At 36.5% G+C, this 14,570-nt stretch overlaps 1 protein-coding gene across 1 annotated transcript; it reads right to left on the bottom strand.

The window, feature by feature from the left end:
- Positions 1 to 534: 534 nt before the first annotated feature.
- Positions 535 to 1,122, bottom strand: LOC130749066 (uncharacterized). The gene has a single exon (XM_057602353.1). The coding sequence runs from the start codon at positions 1,120 to 1,122 to the stop codon at positions 535 to 537; it is 588 nt and encodes a 195-aa protein (XP_057458336.1).
- Positions 1,123 to 14,570: the final 13,448 nt, after the last annotated feature.

The raw sequence follows: 14,570 nt of genomic DNA, 5'->3' as shown, positions 1-14,570 counted from the left end.
GAGAATGCATCAAGGTGGAACTGGGGAGCTGCCACTTTGGCTTACTTGTATGGTTAGCTCGGGGAGGCCAGCAGGAACGGTGCTAAGTCTGTTGCTGGTTATTTATCTCTTCTGCAGGTATTGTTATTTCTTTGTAATTATCGTTAAAACGTTTGTTGTCATTGTTTTTTAATAATTAGCATCATACTTTGGCATTTTCTCTTTTGCAGTCATGGGTGTTTGCCCACTTTCCCGGATCCTTGTTTGAGCGCAGGGACAACCCTGCCTACACGCCAGACAGACCTGTTGCACTAACTTGGGAGGCGCTTCGAGGGACGACTGAGGTTGCATAGAAGAGGATGAACCTGGACACGTTTCCGGCCAGTTCTGTGATTTGGAGACCTTATGTAGAGCATTATGCTCACTGGCCCTTCCCTCAGGTTGCCTTGTATAGGGGATTTATCAGGCATGCCGGGATGATATTCCCATACCTCCCAGATCGAGTCATCAGGCAGTTTGGCAGGATCCAGTATGTGCCAGATCCCCCCACCATCGTCAGTTACGTGCCGGGAGTGTGATCGTCGATTTGCGCACTGGAATGATCACATTTGCCATCTGTCGGAAGAAGCTGCTTTCCCTTTTCAGACCACTGGCGAATACACTCCTTGGTATATCAAGGTCCTCATTAATGATCAAGTCTTTTAATCTATTCACAGCCCAAACAACCTCATCCTTTTGCTCATTCTCCATGTACGCAAAAGCAATGGAGTATGTCAAATTTGTCGACGTAACCCCCATCATCTCAAGTAAAGGGATCTTGTACCTATTGGTCTTGTATGTACTATCCATAATCACAACATGAGGAAACTCATTGAACAAGTGAATGGAATCGGGGTGTGCCCAAAACAAAGATCTGACCACATCAGTACCATCCTGCACCCTAGACCAATGTACGTATTTGTGTTCTTCCAACAACTTCATCAAGTGTTGCATCTCGGTCAACGATCCCCTCTTCGACCTGTTGTATGCTTGCTTCTCATTGTAAATCTGTTTAATTCTAGTCAAGTTGGTTGAGTTGTGTTTCCTTATAGCAATCAAAATATCACTGGCCTTGACCCTTTCTTCAATCATTTCTCCCACCATCGCCTTTTCCTCTGGATTTAGACGGCCAACATATGAGTGACCCTACAAAACCTCAGCAGTGTCATGACTATGGATCCCACTATGCACAAGCACCGTCCACATTTTATCTTTATTACTACGCCTTGCCCTTAGCCTGAATGGACAATTACACTTCTTAGTTCCAGTCCGCTTTCGCTTTAACACCGATGTGGATGGTTTATATTTGCCGCCACGCTCACATCCTAGTGTCATCACGACCCTCCTTTTTGTCAGATCCATAATCCGACTTCTGAATAATAATAACATCGCCATGCTCTTTACCTACAGCTTTGGCCCAATTAACAAGAGCTTTGGAGGATTCAAAAGTCTACAACATTAAAAAACTCAATTAAGTATACATCGCATGACCTACACATAGTGTATAACTTGTTAAATTCAACAAAACTTACTTGGCTAGTGGTGAAAGCTTTTGTAAGATCCACAGAAGGTACAATCTCCATATTGGGCGTATTTACTTCCTCAGGTATCATTATGCTGCAATCAACAAAATAAGCTCAATCAATATAAAAATCTTTGTTCTGTCCGCACTTTAATATGCAGCAGCACATATTTGCCTTCCGCAGTTTAACTTGCGGAACTATTATTCCAACATATCACTTTCCACACGTATGTTAGCGGGAAAATCAATTTTATTTAGGTAGTAGCAGTACCAGACCTTAACACGATTGAAATGACTGAGTTTTTCACTTCCGCTAACAAGTTAGCGGAAGATATAAATTTAACACTTCCGCACGTATGTTAGCGGGAGCGTGTAATTTGTTTCAATACCGCATTTTTAAGGGCGGGACTAACCAGTTACGTCGGAAAGTCGTGAAATCGCGATGAAAGCTAAAAAAAGCTGAAAAAAAGCTCGAAAAAAGGTAAAAACTTACATGGGTAAGCTTCTATTCTTGACTTGAGATCACCCAAAAGAACTTGGGAGTGGAGGAGTGGATGATTAAGAGGAGGGTGAGAAGGAGGGCGAGGAGGAAGAAGGAGATGGTGTGTGGGAAGTAAAAATTAAATATTACCTTTTTATCTTTTTTTTACTAAGGGCAATGTTGGAATTTTCAAAAAAGGAGATGGCGGACTTAGCAAAACGGGGAGGCGCAAATAGTCTCTGCCTAATAATTATGGTGTTTTTCTACATATTATGCGAAGAAAAAATAAATTCACGCCGCAATGGCCGCAACATGCGTCGCAGTGACCGCAATGTCCGCAACTGCGGCGGCCGCAACCGCATCCGCCACCTCAATCGCAATTTAAAACCCTGATAATAATTAAGGCCTGGAAAGGAAGTTGGCTTCAGCTGTATGGCACTACTGATTATTGAAGAATGAGATTGTCAAGAAATGAATATAGATTTCTCAAACATATAAGGTCAAATCAAGCTTGGAAACTAAAACATATATACAATATATTGTGCTTGCTGACCTTGGTAGCAGAGACCTCTGTCCTAACCCTTCAATTATTTAATTACCATTATGCAGTAAACTTGCTTCTATATATTCTTTGGTAGGGAATCTTGGGCATGAATTCCAAACTCTTCTTTTTCTGTTTCCCATCATCATTATCAGTACTTCTGTTGCATCTTTTATGTGTATGTTACAAAAACAAGATGACTTTGGAGTCCACATTTAAACAAGCGCAACTCAGAAACAAGATGCATAGAGCAAGTTTTAGAGCTCCATCCTTGTTAAGCAAGTATGGAGGTTTATGCTTGTGGTCGTGTGTGTGTGACTAGCTTTGGAGAAGGGGAGAAGATTAGAAGATGAATACAGAGAAGAAGAAAATTTGGAGAATTTTTTTTTTTTTTTTGGGAAAAATTGACTTTTTTACAAGGCTAGTGTAGTTTTAAATTTTTTTTATCAAATTAGTGCAACTTTTCATTTAATTACCAAAATAGTGTAAATCGCCACTTGAAGTGGCGATATCTATTTTTTTTATGAAATCGTCACTAATAGTGGCGACACCTTATTTATGTTTTTTTTGACTTTTTTTATTAGTGACGGAATCGTATCCGTCACAAAATCCTAATATTTAATATAAAAGGTATTAGTGACGGAATGTAAAGAAAGATAGCTTCCGTCACAACATTTCTAGCGACGGAATTATTTTTGCGACGAAATATATTTCGTCTCAAAATCTTAGTGAATAATGAAAAAGAATTTAGCGACGGAAATTGAAGTGTACATACTTCCGTCACAAATGTTTTAGCGACGGAGTTTGTGACGGACAATTTTTCGTCACTAATAAACAAAGTCAAAAAAAAAATTGGTGTCACCACGGCTAGTGACGATTTCATAAAAAAAGAGATATCGCCCCTTCAAGTGGCAATTTACACTATTCTTGTAATTAAATCAAAAGTTGCACTAATTTGGTAAATTTGTTTAAAACTTGTACTAGTCATATAAAAAGTCGAAAAAATTGATGAAGATGATAGAAGATGTTTGAAGATAATGATGAAGACGAAGGTGAACAAGTTTGAAGATTTAGGGATTGGGGTAATTTAAGTTGCAAGTTTTAATTTTTTGGGTTTTTTTTCTGAGGTGTAATTCATAAGCATGTCTGCATGCTACGTATGCAAACTTCAGCTACTTCACAGAGTTTTATTCTAAAAAACAAGTTTGGTGCAATCACGGGAACACTATTCAAAGTTTTTCCGACGAGAAACTAAACCCGAATAAGTGTGAAACAAGATTAATTTAATAATTACTCTAAAATCTAAGACCGCACATGTAAGGGATTTAGCCCCTTCTACTCAGACCCTGCTTTCTTTTTTCTGAACGAAGCTTCATAATATTAAGAAGAAAAAGGCCTAGAGACCAGACCATGTTGGTAACGTGAATCTTATCTTAATACTTGACTAAAAAATAAAAACTTATCTGAATAAAACCATGTGAACATGTTTGGATTAAAAAACTCGGATGATACAAAAATCGAAAGTGAGTAAGAATTAAATAACCCACGTGAGACACCTACACCATTTCAATAATTTATTCAAGAAGCGTAGTTGAAATGAAATAACCTATGCGGTAATGTGCACTAAAATCAACTAGGTGTCAGCATGCACTATCACCTATATAACTATGCCTTTAAATTTTAGTTGAAATCAAATACAGATTCTGGTCCTTGAGGATTAGCTCAAGTGGTAAGAGTTAAGCGACATAAGGGTTGGGGAGGGAAAAGTTCAGGGATCGAATCCTGGAAGAGAAATTTGAAGAAATTTTCTAACTTACGAATAACTAACCACTAACATTTATTTATAAAAAAATGGGTTGGAGGATTTAGCAAAACTCTTTGATATGTTAACTTTAACCTGACAAATGTTAGTTGTTAGAAATGTTAGTAAATTAATTCCTCCTCCAGGTTCGAACCTGGGACACTTCACCCTTTACTCCACCCAACCTTTATGTCCCTAGCTCTTACCACTTGAACTATCATTCGGGGGACTCATCCAACCCATTTGATTCGAAAGATCCAGGCAAAGTGACAAACAGTATAAAGAAAATGGAAAAATTCATATTAATTACCACTCCACCAATCAATAGTGGCCATGTGTTGAAAAGAACAATTTTGGAGGATGATTCGTCCAACATTTCGCAGGAAACATCATTTCTCCATATCAATTTTTTTCATTTTTGAATTCACGTTTTTTAATGTAATTAATTTTAGCTTCTATATTAATACATTTAAATATTTGGAATTTTATTGATATTGACTCTAAAAACACACTAAAATGATGATGCCATTGACACATAAATTTGGTAAAGCACCATTTGGATATGCGCTGCTGATCCATATGGCCTTCCGCGCGTGTATCTTTTCTCATCTTTCTTCGTTGCGGATAAGATCTATTTTTTGTAATTCCATGATCTTTATCTACAATTATTTTTAGTGAACATTTTAAGAAATTTTCATGGTTTCTTCTTTGAAAAATACTTTTTGAAAATAATAAAATGATACTCATATTTTCAAAGTGGTTCCAGTATATGATTATAAAAATGGTGCTTTCCAAATGAAAATTTTATAATCTTAATGTTTTGATTACTATTTATAATTTGTTTAATCATATAGAGGTATCTTCTTTAAGGTAATTTTTTCAACTTAGGTGTAGTAAAAGTTAAAGACCTCCCCAAGAACGTGTTTTTTAAGGATCGAATTCATAAATGTAATATATCTTAAGGGCCTATTTGGTAAGATGTATATTATAAAACCTGATATTATTAGGTCTGATAAAAATTTAATACTATACAATATACTATATAACTTATCATATCATTTAAATTTATACAGTTGCTTGATGGAGGGTGGTGGTTGTGTAGAGTGCTGGTGGTAGATGATAGTGGTGGTAGAGATAGTTGTAGAGGTGGCGAAGGTGGAGGGTGGTAGTTGTGACTTGTGACAGTAGTGGTGTTGGCGACAGTGGCAGTGATAATGGTGGTGGTGGTGGGGGTAGATTAGTGGTGGTGGTAGTGAAGATGATGGTAGCGAATGATAGTCAATGGAATTGTGTGAGTGGTGGTGAAGTTGGTTGTGGTGGCGACGTTGTGGTGGTAGTGGCAATGTTGTAGGATGGTAGTGGCGACAACGACAATGGTGAAGGGCGTTAGTGGCGATAATAACGGTGACAATGATGAAGGGTGGTGGTTGTAGCAAATAGCAATGGTGCGACAATGGCGGTGGCATTAAAGTGGCGATGGCAGTGGTTGAGGGTCATGGAGTCTGTTGTGGTGGTGGCAGGCAGTGTTGTAGAGGAGTGGTGATTTCAGGGAAAATACGGTCTTTTTTTCAGTCTTATATGATTCTTTTTATATTTTTATCTATAACATCATAGTATAAAAAAAAGTCCCCTTTGAGTGGATCAGAATATCACATGTCATTTCTCATAGCATTAAAATTAATATATGATATATATATATATATATTCCAATTTTTATATTAATTTGTTTAATTTCTTAATTATTTTTAATTTTAATTGGAAATCTACCATGATTTGAATAAGGCTAAAAAGCAGTTTTGGCCCCTGATGTTTCAAGTTTGTGTAAATTCTGCCCCTACTATATTTTTATCGATGTTTCTACCCCTTATGTTTTCAAACAGTGCACCGTCTACCTCTCCATCAGTTAAACGTTAAAAAACCAACGGAATGAGCTGATGTGACTTTTTTGTTATATATTTTTTGGAACTGTCACGTGGAAATTACAAGTGAAATTGAGAAAAGAGGCAAGAGAGATTCAAATTCAAGACCTGTAAGTAGCAAAACATGCATTTATCCAGTTCAATTACATGCATAATTGATATATACATCAAGCAAATTTAATTTCTATCATTTCCTTGATCATCATCAACTTCATATACTCTTCTTCATCTCTCCAATCCACTCAGGAACCACTCCTGGGAAAGCCTGACTGACGGAGGGGTAGACAGTGCACTGTTTGAAAACATGAGGGGTAGAAACGTCGACAAAAATAGAGTAGGGGCAGAATTTGCACAAACTTAAAACATCAGGGGCAAAAAATGTTTTTTAGCCTTTGAATAACTATTTTGATCTAACAAGATACCGATTAATAACAAATATGATTAAGATTTACATATAACTAACAAGATAGCAATTTCAATCTAATTTGAATAACTAACAAGATAGTTAACTTAACCTAACAAGATAATGATTAACAGCTAACAATATTAAGATTTAAGAATAACAAACCAGATAATTATATTAATCTAACAAGATAACGATTGAATTTTCTTTTTGAAAACAAGTTATATATATATATATATAAAATATATATACATATAGGGGTTTGTTAACTTACTCCCACTTGTTTTTTAGAAGGAGTAAGTTAACATTCAACACCTTTTTTGTTGGACAAAAAACTCCCCAATTTGTTCTTAAAGATAACTAACTTCAGGGCTATTCATGTAATTCAATTTTATTTCAATTTTAAAATTAACAATTTCTCTCTCCTCATAATCTCTCATTAATTTCAAATTAAAGTAATTTCTTTTTTGAGTTTTTTCTCTTTCTTCTCTCCTCCTCTCCTCCGTCTTTTACCTCTGCAACTCTTTAAAAAAAAAACCCTCTGCAACATTAATTCAATAGCTTAAAATTTCTCGCTCTCCTTCACTCTTCTCTCAATCCCAGCAAGCAATATCATATTTTTTTTAACTCAACAAGCAATATCATATTACGTTAACAGAACGTAAGAATGTAACTTTGGGGAAGAAAGAAAAAAAAAACGTGGCTTTGTTTTTTGGTGAATGACAGAACGTGGCTTTGAGGACATTATATTTTTAAAATTAATTTAAAAAAACTGAAATGCAAATTACAATGAAGCCCTTAATTGTGTGTTGTTATTTTTAACTTTTAAGAATTCATGATTTGGTTTTTTTGTCCATGTATAAAAGGTGTTACTTGTTAACTTACTCCTTCTAAAAAACAAGTGGGAGTAAGTTAACAAACCCCATATATATATATATATATATATATATATATATATATATATATATATATATATATATATATATATATATATATATATATATATATATATATATATATATATAAAAGGTCGATAGTACAAATAGTCATCTAGTGCTACCGAGCAGAAATTAAAACTGCTACCCAGTGATTATGAGAACAAACTCATATCAAAAACCTACGAGACAGACATCCGTCGGGGACCCAAATTCTGACAAAAGTCACACAACCCAACAAAAACGGAGCCACATCTCGACACTAGAAAAGCAACAACGCACGAACTATCGACCATAAGCACCTCAGAACTAAGCCCAAGAGATCAAATCACCACCGATGGCTCAAGCTGCATCATGACCACCAACCTAGTATGCATCGATACTTCAGAATAACTCAACCGCGCAACACCTCAAAAGCAGGACAGAAAAAGCTCCTCAACTGCTGCCGGCATCAAAGTTGCAAAACGGTGAAGGATAGAACATCAATAAACACTCTGAAAGGTTCAAATCTGATAAAGGACGCCGAAATCGACAGATTTGAGGAGCCACGAGCCCTGATCAGAAAAACAGGGTGGAACTCCGAGCGAAACAGGGGCGTCACCGTCGCACTACACCGCCACCACAGACTCATATCTGGCCTCAACAGGCTAGCACAGATCAAGGCAAGCAACGAGGCTCACCAACGACGACATGATTGCAAGGCGCACTAGCGACGGAGGCGCCAAAGGCGAGGCTCTAAACCGAACCAAAACCACAACGCAGCAAAACGACCTCATATTGAATACAACAGTGGCAATGTCACCAAGGGGGGAGGAGGAGGACGCTGCCGCATACAAGGCCACCACGGTCCCAGATCTGGCCTCAGCAGGCAATCACAGATCAGGCAAGCCAAAGACTTACCGGCGACACTCGCTATGGAGAAGAGCAGTGATGTCGCCTACGGCGAGGGGGAGGCCGAGCAAGCGTCAGAACGCCAACACCAACAGAAGCTGAGAAAGACTGAGGATCCCAGATCCGCCTCCGAGAACCCGGAACTCTAAAGCCAGCCAAGAACCACCATCGCCGACCTCTGACGGCACACCAAAGCCCAGAACCCGATCAACCAGACCTGTTGCAACGCACAACCACCCATCCAGACCCTGCGAGCCAGAAGGGGGCGTCGCACCAAGGAGGAAAGAGGAAGCAAGAACGAGCCGCACACAGACCGAGCGGACGAAACCGGATCCGATTTATTAGCACACAGGAAGAAAACAGAGCATGAAACAGGAGAAAGAGAAGAGAGAACAAAGCTGAAAACAAAAACAGGAGAAGGAGAAAATGGCCACGAGAAGAAGAAAGTAACGCCGGGAAACAGGAGTGGGAGGCGCCACCTCCGTGAAGGAGGGGAGGCGGCGCCGCCGCTGAAGGCTAGGAAAGACAAACCCTAGCAGAGGGGTTTTAGATGAAAAGAACAAGATTAAGATTTTAAGAAAATAATTGACTGTGATAAATTATTTTAATATAATTTTTGAAATTCAAAAAACCTGTAAAATTCAAACTATTAATTTTATAAAAATATAAAAGTTAACTGAAATATGTGTAAGTAGTTTGCTTTCGTATTTGTTGATCAAAATCTAAATCTAAGTACTCTTTATTATCTGTTAGCAACTCTAATAAACATGCTTCTTTAAAAGTATTGTAGTTCTTTCTCATTAACTGTTTTGATATTACTATAAAAGGCGGAAACTTTTTGTATAGTTAAGAGGATTCTCATGTAATATAACTCTTTAACATTTGGAGAGAAATACTTTAATTTATCTATTACATAATCGTGATAGCTCGAGTGGTAAGAGCTAGAGACATAAGAATTCAGTGTGATGAAGGTTGAAGGGTCCAGGATTCGAACTGTAACACCACACTTTCCGTTAATAGGTTATTTATTATTTTATTTTAATTATTATTGTGATATATGGTAATTAAGTGATTTTATTAGATAATTGAGTGATTAAACTAAATAAGGTTTTTGGGTTTTAGTGCGAGCAGTTGGGAGTGGAGCCCACTAGTACTACTAGTTAAGGATTAGAAGTGAAATAAATAGAAAGAAAGAAAGAAAATAAGGATTAGCAGAGGAGCAAACAGAAGAACACGTGAAACAGAGAGGAGATGAGAAAAGTGGAGAAAATCTAGAGTTGATCTACAAGAGGTAGGGGTTTGAATTCATGTTTTCTGGATTGGTATGATAGTGGATAATGATAGAAAGCATGATTTAGGAACCTTATGATGCAAATTTTCCAAATTGAAAATAGTTAGGTTTGATTTTTAGGATTTTTTTTAGATGAATTGTGGGGTGGAGAAGAGGGATGGTGGTGCTCGCGCGTGGTTGATGCCCAACACGAGGTGGTGCGCACGCGTGGTTGATGTGCGGTGTGTGGTGCTGAGCGCGCATGGCGCGCGACGCAAGGAGATGACGGGTTTTGGGGGGAATCTTTCATATGAATTATATTTAATTTACATCTCCTTAATAGTTCATTATATGGTGTTGTTTCTGAATTGATTTATGTGTTAAGTTGCTAAGTTACTGTGACCGCAAGTTGTGTAATTGATAACATGTAAGCTATGTTTTGTGAAATTGGATTCGTATTGTTGAACTGGAGACGAATATGCTAAAATAATTAGGACTTGAAGATGGTCTAAATATGCATGTGTTAGTTGTGTTTTGCACAATACACTGCATAGTTGTCAAGAGGCAATATTTGTTAGTTCTCGTGGAGGCTAGTGACTTGTCCCAAAACTGGAGATAGTTTTAAAAGCCTAGAGGATGGGCTTTATTGGAGGTTATCAATCTGGAGTAGACGCGCTAATGATAACGTTTTGGTACCAAATGCATTGCATGGGCCTCACTTGAGTCATATGTGTTATTATAAAATTGTTATGTTAGGCCTTAGGGAGTTGTTGATGCTAATTAGTGATAATTGTGATTTTTTGGAGCGATTTGATGTTGTGGTAATTGGAGACAATTATATTTGTTTTACTTGAGCTGTTAATTATGGAGTATTGTCATATCTGTGAAGTAGATTGATTGTATTAAATTACATAATTTATTATTTGTTAGAAAGGTATGAAGCAGTTGTGGAACATATATAAGCTTTAACATTACTTATTATGCTTATTCATATGATATGAGTTCTCACCCTTCTGTTGGAATGATGTTTTATACGACATCGCTCAAGTTCCGAGTATAGTGGAGCTTCTCGCAAGGGTTAGTTGGAGGAGCTAGTATTTTATTTATATTATAGTTATGAGAGTCATGCTCTGTTATGTAACACGGGGGAAACGTTTAGTATTATACCTGGGTGTTAAGAGATACTTCGTGTACTCTCTTTATTTATTTTTGAATTATGTTAAATTTTGGAGTTAAAATAAATCTGATGTGCTATGCATATGATGTTGAAACATCAAAGTTGAAAATTTATATCTAAATTATGAGCATGACAGGTGTTTTGATTTATGTTTCTGGATAATAAATGTGATACTCTCTATGTCATGCATGTTACTCTGATTTATGCTATAATATTTACGCAGGGTTTAGAGGGTATTACACGAACCCTAAGTAGGACTAATTTACTAACGACTAAAATTTTCCTATAAAAAAAAACATAATCGTGCTTTGGTTTCTAGTATTTATGTTTTGTGTGGAAAATAAATCTTGTTGGAAATTCAGCATATGTTGAACCTCTACCATCTTCATATTTCTCGTTAGCAGCAAGCTAAGTAAAAACATAGTGAATTTGCTAACACCCTTTTGAAGAAATCTTTTACATCTTTTTTTTTTGAAAGATATCTTTTACATCTTCATCATCACTGTTATACATCAGATGCTCATTTGGAAGGGAAAAATACTTTTTCTCAATCTAGTAATGTTTTTGTAATTTGGAGTACTACTTCTATATTAATTTCAAAAATTTGATTAGGATATGAGACTGAATTGGATAAAACAAATTAAATTATATTAATTAAAACAACTAGTACTAATTAAGAAATTTTAAAAAATTAATTAATTAATTAATTTAAAATTTGGAAGATTAATTTAAGTATTGTGAGAAAATGACTTATGGCATTTTGGCCCACTCAAATAGTCTTTGGTTTTACCTTCATCTTCTTCTTTTTTACATTTTGAGCACTATTCATATATTAATTTTAAAAATTAGATTAAGATATAAAAAACTAACGAAGCGCATTCATATATTGTAAAAAACAAAAAAAAAATTAAATTAAATTAATTAATGAAAGAAACCAACTTTAATTGATAAATTAAATAAATTAATAAATTAATTAAAAATTAGAATATAATAATTTCAGTGTTGTGTGAAAATGACATGTGATATTTTAACCTGCTCAAAAGATGACTTTTTATATGTAAGGTATTACTATATGGTCATGTGTCATGCATGCATGTGTTAAAAAACAAATATGGATGTTAGTAGTGTTTAAGAAGCAATTTAATGAGGTGGTCTCTGTAACGCCCCAATTTCTTAAATGAGGAATCACATTAGTAACCTAACAAAATCTAAGGACTATTCTGCAATCCCTAAAATCCAAGGGTAATTTTTTTGTAAATGAGAATGAATATCATAGAGTTGGAAACACATGATAATTTTATTTAAATAACCTGTTTCCCGGTATATAGTAATAATAGCTTACAACACCATAGGTAAGGTTCAGAATAAACATGCGCATTTTAACAGTGGCGGAAGCAAGGCTTTAATAACAGAGTTCTCCTAAAGAAAAGGAGACTCAGAGAAGCAAAGCTGCTTCTCACACCTCCACTCCACCGCTTACGACTCGATCTCCAACTCGAGCAGCTAAGCCTCGGCGGAAGGCTCTCCATCGCCTAATAGCGTTAAGCGCCCAAACAACAAATAGCAAATAGAAAGGGTTAACTCCATGTCATTACCACGTATAAAAGGGAAAAGCATGCTATCAAAGTCTAAGTGTGTAACATGGCATATAAGCTAGCAACTTAATTCAAGATAGATAACTCCATATATCTACCAGCATGAAATCAAATCATATATCAGCATATCAGCAAAATCAACGATATGTTCTTAACTCAGATATCAACAACTTAAACAATATAACATCAACTCAGATAACAACAACCTCAACAATACAATATCAATTCAGATACCGATAACCTCAACAATATAACATCAAATCAGATATCATCAACCTCAACAATACAACATCAAATAAGATATCAACAATATCAATCAAACAATAACGTCTCGCAAGACGGGACAACCAGGTGAACACAATCACCTGACCGCCACTTATACGTCACACAAGACGGGACAACCAGGTGAACACAATCACCTGACCGCCGCATATACGTCACACAAGACGGGACAATGATAGGACCACACCTCCTCATTGCCACTTGGGTAATTCAAACCACATGTTATTCATATTTCCAACAAGCATACGTCAACTCAATTCCATATCAGCACAAACACATCAAGCTCTATTGAGCGATGAATCAATAATTCAGTGTTGGAAAACATAACCCTGTCATATCAACTAGAAAGCAGTAATGACAGAAACCAGTAAACGGCCGAAGCCTCTCAGAAAACGGAGACACACGTCTCAATAAGTTCTCTCGGCCGAAGCCTTCAAAAAACATTTGGCACAAGCCTCAGAAACAATCATCATAAGCAAGCATACAACATTGCAAGCACAATAATCATAATCCAATGCCAACCAATATAAACATCTTCATCTCAAACGCAGGCAGTGCGATAAAAGCAAGCAAGACTCAAAGACACGCTAAAACTGAGTTACCCTTACCTTCGTGAGTAGAAGTTGGGCATGGAAGTTGTGAACCTAGAACAAGGAAACACAATTATCAACACAAGCCTCACTAGAAACAACACTATCTAATAACACTGATCGAAACTGGAAAGAAAGCTTTTAAAGCTTCAGAGTTCCTATTTAAGCACAAATTGACAACGGAGACTTCGTTCGCTAAAACGAGCATAACTCGAGCTACAGAACTCGAAATGACACGAAACCAATGCCAAAATTTCGACAATTGAAAGAGCTACGCATTGGCTCAGGTCATAGAGACCAAAAAATTATTTTTGGACACGGTACCCTAAGCAATAGGTTTCGGCCACTCTCAAAAATAGGGTTCCCGAACTTTTTCTTCGATCTAAATCGATTCCTAGGTATTCTTAGGCGATATGTAGGCCAAGGAAACTCTCAGAAAAATTATCGAATCGAAAACTGTCGTAGGGGTATTTTGGTCAATATTTTTAGCTCAGAATTTTAAAATCAGAATTTCGAAAAACAAATTAGATGGGGTCGACACAAACGACGATTATGACGACTAATCCTACTAACGCTAAGCTCAGTCGAGGGTTTTAAGCCTAAAGGACGAAACTTTAGCCAAAAATGGGTATTTTGAGCAGAATTGAAACTCGGCGGCAATTCGGCGAGAATCGGCGAAATGTAATCCGCTAAACATGCTCTTGGGCACGCAGGGAATAAGTTTAGATAGAAAGATGAAGTTATTTGGACAGTTTTACAAAAAGCTCAAAACTATGAGCAAGGTAATCAAACTCGAGAGTTTAGGTAAACTCGTGGAGGGGGGGTAAACTCGACTCGTAAACTCGACTCGTAAACTCGTAAGAGTTTACCGCATGCAAAAAATACATATAAAAAACACTATTATGGTGATGAACGCACACTAACAACATTAAAAATGAACCAAATCACCAACAATAGTGATAAGAACAAGTTCAAACCATAAATTAAATTACTAACAAGTTTAAGTTCATACATAGAAGCACTAAATAATGCAAATTAAAGGTATCACAAGTCATAAACTCATAATAAAACATTAAACAAAAGCCAACAAGTCATGATATCAAATTTCAAATACTTCAACATCTTAAAATCCATCATCATGGCCA

Source organism: Lotus japonicus, chromosome 1, assembly GCF_012489685.1.
Source record: "Lotus japonicus ecotype B-129 chromosome 1, LjGifu_v1.2".
In the NCBI taxonomy this organism is placed as follows: Eukaryota; Viridiplantae; Streptophyta; class Magnoliopsida; order Fabales; family Fabaceae; genus Lotus; species Lotus japonicus.
The sequence above is the reverse complement of the archived record's forward strand: the minus strand, read 5'-3'. Positions and strand labels throughout refer to the sequence as shown.

Coding starts and splice junctions, on each gene's coding strand:
- LOC130749066 (XM_057602353.1), bottom strand. CDS start 1,122: ATGGTGGGAGAAATGATTGAAGAAAGGGTCAAGGCCAGTGATATTTTG.